This window comes from Calidris pugnax, unplaced genomic scaffold (assembly GCF_001431845.1).
Source record: "Calidris pugnax isolate Ruff unplaced genomic scaffold, ASM143184v1 scaffold541, whole genome shotgun sequence".
Taxonomy (NCBI): Eukaryota; Metazoa; Chordata; class Aves; order Charadriiformes; family Scolopacidae; genus Calidris; species Calidris pugnax.
This window is the reverse complement of record NW_015091272.1, coordinates 74,651-82,612: the sequence shown is the minus strand read 5'-3', so window position 1 is coordinate 82,612 and position 7,962 is coordinate 74,651. Positions and strand designations below refer to the sequence as shown.

Genomic DNA, 7,962 nt, shown 5'->3' with positions numbered 1-7,962 from the left:
CGACACGCGTGTGCCCCCCCGACACGCGTGTGCAGCCCTCACGGGGGTGAGGCTGCCACGTCAGGCACACACACACACACACGAAGCTGCTGCACGCGTGCAGAGCCGCCCCGGCGCACGCACACGCGTGTAGAGAGACCCCCCCACGCGTGTGCATGGGGGTGTGAAGGCACGCCCGCGCACGCACACCCGTGCAAAGTGCCCCCCCAAAACGTGTGAGTCCGTCCCACGCGTGCAAAGCCCCCACACAGGCACGCAAGTCCATTTGCACGCACACACACGCGTGCACAGCCACCCCACAGGCGTGCAAACAGGCGTGTGAGTCCATCCCCGTGCATGCACACGCGTGCAAAGCCACCCCACAGGCGTGCAAACGGGCGTGTGAGGCCACTCACACGCGTGCACACGCGTACAGAGCCCCTGCCACACACACACGTGTCTGTCGATCCACCCCCAGGAACGCACACACGTGTGTGAAGCACACCCACACACACGCACAGGCGTGCAAACCCCCCCCCCCGACATCCAAATCTGTGCACACGCGTGCACGGCCACTCCCAGGAGTCACCACAGGCGTGTGAAGCCACCCACATGTGTACAGAGCCACCGACACACATGCACACGTGTGTGCAGATCCACCCTCAGGCACACACACAAGCGTGTGAAGCACACCCCCACACACGCACACGTGTGCAAAACCCCCCCCAGACATCCAAATCTGTGCACACGCATGCACAGCCACTCCCAGGTGTCACCACAGGCATGTGAAGCCGCCCACAGACATGTAGAGCCACTGACACACATGCACACGTGTGTGCAGATCCGCCCCCAGGCACGCACACATGTGTGAAGCACACCCCCACACACGCACACGTGTGCAAAGCCCCCCCCTAGACATCCAAATCTGTGCACACACGTGCACGGCCACCCCCAGGCGTCACCACAGGCGTGTGAAGCCGCCCACACGTGTACAAAGCCAATGGCACACATGCACACGTGTGTGCAGATCCACCCCCAGGCACATACATGTGTGTAAAGCACACCCCCACACACGCACACGCGTGCAAAGCCCCCCCTCCAGCCATGTGAATCCATCCCCACGCGTGCACCGTGCAAACCCCCCCCCCCGACATCCAAATCTGTGCACACGCGTGCACGGCCACTCCCAGGAGTCACCACAGGCGTGTGAAGCCACCCACATGTGTACAGAGCCACCGACACACATGCACACGTGTGTGCAGATCCACCCTCAGGCACACACACAAGCGTGTGAAGCACACCCCCACACACGCACACGTGTGCAAAACCCCCCCCAGACATCCAAATCTGTGCACACGCATGCACAGCCACTCCCAGGTGTCACCACAGGCATGTGAAGCCGCCCACAGACATGTAGAGCCACTGACACACATGCACACGTGTGTGCAGATCCGCCCCCAGGCACACACGCAGGTGTGTGAAGCCACCCCCACACACGCACAGGCGTGAAAAGCCCCCCCCAGACATCCAAATCTGTGCACACGCGTGCACATGCATGCATGGCCACCCCCAGGTGTCACCACAGGCGTGCGAAGCCGCCCACATGTGTACAGAGCCACTGACACACATGCACACGTGTGTGCAGATCCGCCCCCAGGCACGCACACATGTGTGAAGCACACCCCCACACACGCACACGTGTGCAAAGCCCCCCCCTAGACATCCAAATCTGTGCACACACGTGCACGGCCACCCCCAGGCGTCACCACAGGCGTGTGAAGCCGCCCACACGTGTACAAAGCCAATGGCACACATGCACACGTGTGTGCAGATCCACCCCCAGGCACATACATGTGTGTAAAGCACACCCCCACACACGCACACGCGTGCAAAGCCCCCCCCCGGTAGAGTTCCGTTAGAGACCTGTAGCGCCCGGTAGAGCCCCGGTCCAGCCCGGTAGAGCCCCGGTTCCGCCCGGTAGAGCCGCGGTATTGCCGGTTACATCCCGGTAAAGCTCCGTTAGAGACCTGTAGCGCCCGGTAGAGCCCCGGTCCAGCCCGGTAGAGCCCCGGTTCCGCCCGGTAGAGCCGCGGTATTGCCGGTTACATCCCGGTAAAGCTCCGTTAGAGACCTGTAGCGCCCGGTAGAGCCCCGGTCCAGCCCGGTAGAGCCCCGGTTCCGCCCGGTAGAGCCGCGGTATTGCCGGTTACATCCCGGTAAAGCTCCGTTAGAGACCTGTAGTGCCCGGTAGAGCCCCGGTCCGGCCCGGTAGAGCCCCGATGCTACCCGGTAGAGCCCCGGTAAATCTCTGTTAGAGACCTGTACCACCCGGTAGAGCCCCGGTCCAGCCCGGTAGAGCCCCGGTTCCGCCCGGTAGAGCCGCGGTATTGCCGGTTACATCCCGGTAAAGCTCCGTTAGAGACCTGTAGTGCCCGGTAGAGCCCCGGTCCAGCCCGGTAGAGCCCCGATGCTACCCGGTAGAGTCCCGGTCCAGCCCGGTAGAGCCCCGGTATTGCCCATTACATCCCGGTAAAGCTCCGTTAGAGACCTGTAGTGCCCGGTAGAGCCCCGGTCCGGCCCGGTAGAGCCCCGATGCTACCCGGTAGAGCCCCGGTAAATCTCTGTTAGAGACCTGTACCACCCGGTAGAGCCCCGGTCCAGCCCGGTAGAGCCCCGGTTCCGCCCGGTAGAGCCGCGGTATTGCCGGTTACATCCCGGTAAAGCTCCGTTAGAGACCTGTAGTGCCCGGTAGAGCCCCGGTCCAGCCCGGTAGAGCCCCGATGCTACCCGGTAGAGTCCCGGTCCAGCCCGGTAGAGCCCCGGTATTGCCCATTACATCCCGGTAAAGCTCCGTTAGAGACCTGTAGTGCCCGGTAGAGCCCCGGTCCGGCCCGGTAGAGCCCCGATGCTACCCGGTAGAGCCCCGGTAAATCTCTGTTAGAGACCTGTACCACCCGGTAGAGCCCCGGTCCAGCCCGGTAGAGCCCCGGTTCCGCCCGGTAGAGCCGCGGTATTGCCGGTTACATCCCGGTAAAGCTCCGTTAGAGACCTGTAGTGCCCGGTAGAGCCCCGGTCCAGCCCGGTAGAGCCCCGATGCTACCCGGTAGAGACGCACACGTGTGCAAAGCCCCCCCCTAGACATCCAAATCTGTGCACACACGTGCACGGCCACCCCCAGGCGTCACCACAGGCGTGTGAAGCCGCCCACACGTGTACAAAGCCAATGGCACACATGCACACGTGTGTGCAGATCCACCCCCAGGCACATACATGTGTGTAAAGCACACCCCCACACACGCACACGCGTGCAAAGCCCCCCCTCCAGCCATGTGAATCCATCCCCACGCGTGCACGGCCCCCCCCAGGCGTGCAAAGCCGCCCACACGCGTGTAGAGCCACTACACACACTTAGGCGTGTTAAGCCCATCCACACGCGTGTGCGGGCGCAACGGGGGGGTCCCCACGTGTTTCACACCCGCCCCCCCTCCCCCAAAACACACTCACAGTCCAGGTACTGCTGCAGTTGGGCAAACTCCTGGGGGCTGAGGGTGGCCCATTCCCGGTTCTCCATGGCCACCTACGACACGCGTGACACAGATTACATCCCGGTAAAGCTCCGTTAGAGACCTGTACCACCCGGTAGAGCCCCGGTCCAGCCCGGTAGAGCCCCGGTTCCGCCCGGTAGAGCCGCGGTATTGCCGGTTACATCCCGGTAAAGCTCCGTTAGAGACCTGTAGTGCCCGGTAGAGCCCCGGTCCAGCCCGGTAGAGCCCCGATGCTACCCGGTAGAGTCCCGGTCCAGCCCGGTAGAGCCCCGGTATTGCCGGTTACATCCCGGTAAAGCTCCGTTAGAGACCTGTAGTGCCCGGTAGAGCCCCGGTCCAGCCCGGTAGAGCCCCGATGCTACCCGGTAGAGTCCCGGTCCAGCCCGGTAGAGCCCCGGTATTGCCGGTTACATCCCGGTAAAGCTCCGTTAGAGACCTGTAGTGCCCGGTAGAGCCCCGGTCCAGCCCGGTAGAGCCCCGATGCTACCCGGTAGAGTCCCGGTCCAGCCCGGTAGAGCCCCGGTATTGCCGGTTACATCCCGGTAAAGCTCCGTTAGAGACCTGTAGTGCCCGGTAGAGCCCCGGTCCAGCCCGGTAGAGCCCCGATGCTACCCGGTAGAGTCCCGGTCCAGCCCGGTAGAGCCCCGGTATTGCCCATTACATCCCGGTAAAGCTCCGTTAGAGACCTGTAGTGCCCGGTAGAGCCCCGGTCCGGCCCGGTAGAGCCCCGATGCTACCCGGTAGAGCCCCGGTAAATCTCTGTTAGAGACCTGTACCACCCGGTAGAGCCCCGGTCCAGCCCGGTAGAGCCCGGTTCCGCCCGGTAGAGCCCCGGTATTGCCCGTTACATCCTGGTAAAGCTCCGTTAGAGACCTATAGTGCCCGGTAGAGCCCTGGTCCAGCCCGGTAGAGCCCAGTAGAGCCCCGGTTCCGCCCGGTAGAGCCCCGGTACTGCCCGTTACATCCCGGTAAAGCTCCGTTAGAGACCTATAGTGCCCGGTAGAGCCCCGGTCCAGCCCGGTAGAGCCCGGTTCCGCCCGGTAGAGCCCCGGTATTGCCCGTTACATCCTGGTAAAGCTCCGTTAGAGACCTATAGTGCCCGGTAGAGCCCCGGTCCAGCCCGGTAGAGCCCGGTTCCGCCCGGTAGAGCCCCGGTATTGCCCGTTACATCCCGGTAAAGCTCCGTTAGAGACCTATAGTGCCCGGTAGAGCCCCGGTCCAGCCCGGTAGAGCCCGGTTCCGCCCGGTAGAGCCCCGGTCCAGCCCGGTAGAGCCCGGTTCCGCCCGGTAGAGCCCCGGTCCAGCCCGGTAGAGCCCGGTTCCGCCCGGTAGAGCCCCGGTCCAGCCCGGTAGAGCCCGGTTCCGCCCGGTAGAGCCCCGGTCCAGCCCGGTAGAGCCCGGTTCCGCCCGGTAGAGCCCCGGTCCAGCCCGGTAGAGCCCGGTTCCGCCCGGTAGAGCCCCGGTCCAGCCCGGTAGAGCCCGGTTCCGCCCGGTAGAGCCCCGGTCCAGCCCGGTAGAGCCCGGTTCCGCCCGGTAGAGCCCCGGTCCAGCCCGGTAGAGCCCGGTTCCGCCCGGTAGAGCCCCGGTACTGCCCGTTACATCCCGGTAAAGCTCCGTTAGAGACCTATAGTGCCCGGTAGAGCCCTGGTCCAGCCCGGTAGAGCCCAGTAGAGCCCCGGTTCCGCCCGGTAGAGCCCCGGTACTGCCCGTTACATCCCGGTAAAGCTCCGTTAGAGACCTGTAGCGCCCGGTAGAGCCCCGGTCCAGCCCGGTAGAGCCCCGGTTCCGCCCGGTAGAGCCGCGGTATTGCCGGTTACATCCCGGTAAAGCTCCGTTAGAGACCTGTAGCGCCCGGTAGAGCCCCAGTATTGGCCATTACATCCCGGTAGAGTTCCGTTAGAGACCTGTAGCGCCCGGTAGAGCCCCGGTACTGCCCGGTAGAGCCCTATTATAGACCTGTATTGCCCGGTAGAGCCCCCATCCAGCCCGGTAGAGCCCCAGTACTGCCCATTTCAGCCCGGTAGAGCCCCGGTATTCCTCATTACATCCCGGTAGAGTTCCATTAGAGACCTGTAGCGCCCGGTAGAGCCCCGGTATTGCCCATTACATCCCGGTAGAGCCCCGGTATTGCCCATTACATCCCGGTAGAGCTCCGTTAAAGACCTGTAGCGCCCAGTAGAGCCCCGGTCCAGCCCATTACATCCCGGTAGAGCACGTTACAACCCGGTAAAGACAGGGTACGGCCCGGCAGAGCTCCCTTACAACCCAGTATCGCCCGGTAGAGCCCGGGAGTGCCCGGTAGAGGACGGTATTGCCCGGTATTTCCCGGAATACCCCGGCACCGCCCGGTACGAGCCCCCCTTCGCCCCCCGGTACGGGTCCCCGGTCCGTACCTGGCGGGTCCACGAGGGAGGGGTTTGGAAAATACACACCCCCCGGGCACCCCCTGGAGCCGCGCTCCCGCCCCGCGCCCACACCGTTTCCTCCTCCCCCGGGGTATCTCGGGGTGCCATCGGGGCCGGCGGTGGCGGTTTGGGGCTTGGGTGAAACCGCAGGCGCGGCCCCTTTAAAAACAAAATGGCCGCCCCCTCTCTCCGGCGGCTCCCCCCCGAGAGCAGCCACACCCGGGTTGGCGCCACTTCCGGGGCGGGGCTAAGAGGAAGCCGGAAGTGTGTCGCGCTCGCAAGATGGCGACTCCCTATGTGACTGACGAGACCGGTGAGTGAGGCCCGGCCCGGCGCCGTGGGGCGGGCGGCTCCCGTGGGGCCGGGCCCGGCTCCCGTGGGGCCGCTGTTGTCCCCCCAACCCCCCCTCCCGGATCTCTAGGGCAGGGCCCACCCCCCGCGCCCTGTGGGGCAGGCGCCCCTCCGTGTCTGTGGGGCCTGCGGGCCCCTGCCCCATCTCTGTGGGGCAGCTCCCGTTCCCCGCCTCTACGGGGGGGGCTCCCCGTGGGGCGGGTGTCCCTCCCTAAACCCACGGGGCAGGGCCCGCCCCCCCGCTGCCCGTGGGGCTTGCTTCCCTCCGCCCCATCTCTGTGGGGCAGGTCCCGTCCCCCACCCTTTGGGGTGTCCTGGGGTCCCTGTGGGGTGTCTCTGAGCCCTTATGGGGTGCGTGGGTTGCCTCAGGGTCCCTGTGGGGTGTCCTGGGGTCCCTGTGGGGTGTCCCTGAGCCCTTATGGGGTGTCCTGGGGTCCCTGTGGGTGTACCTGAGCCTTTATGGGGGGTGTGGGGTGCCCCAGGGCCCCTGTGGGGTGTCCCTGAGCCCTTATGGGGTGCGTGGGTTGCCTCAGGGTCCCTGTGGGGTGTCCTGGGGTCCCTGTGGGGTGTCCCTGAGCCCTTATGGGGTGTCCTGGGGTCCCTGTGGGTGTACCTGAGCCTTTATGGGGGGTGTGGGGTGCCCCAGGGCCCCTGTGGGGTGTCCCTGAGCCCTTATGGGGTGCGTGGGGTCCCCGTGGGGTGTCCCTGAGCCCTTATGGGGTGCGTGGGGTGTCCTGGGGTCCCCGTGGGTTGTCCCTGAGCCCTTATGCGGTGCGTGGGGTGTCCTGGGGTCCCCGTGGGGTGTCCTGGGGTCCCTGTGGGGTGTCCCTGAGCCCTTGTGGTGTGCCCCAGGGCCCCTGTGGGGTGTCCTGGGGTGTCTCTGAGCCCTTATGGGGTGCGTGGGTTGCCCCAGGGCCCCCGTGGGGTGTCCCTGAGCCCTTGTGGGGTGTCCCTGAGCCCTTATGGGGCACGTGGGGTGCCTCTGGGCCCCTGTGGGGTGTCCCTGAGCCCTTATGGGGTGCGTGGGTTGCCCCAGGGCCCCCGTGGGGTGTCCCTGAGCCCTTGTGGGGTGTCCCTGAGCCCTTATGGGGCACGTGGGGTGCCTCTGGGCCCCTGTGGGGTGTCCCTGAGCCCTTATGGGGTGTCCCTGAGCCCTTATGGGGTGCGTGGGGTGCCTCTGGGTCCCTGTGGGGTGTCCTAGGGTCCCTGTGGGGTGTCCCTGAGCCCTTATGGGGTGTGTTGGGTGCCCTGGGGCCCCCGTGGGGAGTCCTGAGGTCCCTGTGGGGTGTCCCTGAACCCTTATGGGGTGCGTGGGGTGCCCCATGGCCCCCGTGGGGTGTCCCGTGCGCCCCGGCCGACGGCTCTTGGCCCGGCAGGGAAGTACATCGCCTCCACGCAGCGCCCCGACGGCACCTGGCGGAAGCAGCGGCGGGTGAAGGAGGGCTACGTCCCGCAGGAGGAGGTGCCCGTGTAAGTGGGGGCCGGGGGGGTGGCAGGGGGGGGTCTCCCCCCTCCCTGGGGCAGGGCTGGGGTCCACGGAGCTGCTGGTGTATTCCTGTCCCCCTCCCCAGGCTCCCCCCCAAACCCCAAACTCTGCCCCACGGCTCCCGGGGGGGCTGTGGGTTCCCCCTTGAGCTCTCAGTCTCTTTCCAGGTGCCCGAGCAATTCCGACCCCCTCACCC

General features: G+C 65.9%; 1 protein-coding gene across 1 annotated transcript in view; it reads left to right on the top strand.

The window, feature by feature from the left end:
* The first annotated feature begins 6,062 nt into the window (after window positions 1–6,062).
* Window positions 6,063–7,962, top strand: part of PYM1 (PYM homolog 1, exon junction complex associated factor) — a 6,697-nt gene continuing 4,797 nt past the window's right edge. Inside the window, exons 1-2 of the mRNA XM_014960573.1 lie at window positions 6,063–6,242; window positions 7,657–7,750. Of these exons, the coding sequence (XP_014816059.1) occupies window positions 6,212–6,242; window positions 7,657–7,750 (125 nt within the window). The 5' untranslated portion in view covers window positions 6,063–6,211. The remainder of the gene's footprint in view (window positions 6,243–7,656; window positions 7,751–7,962) is intronic.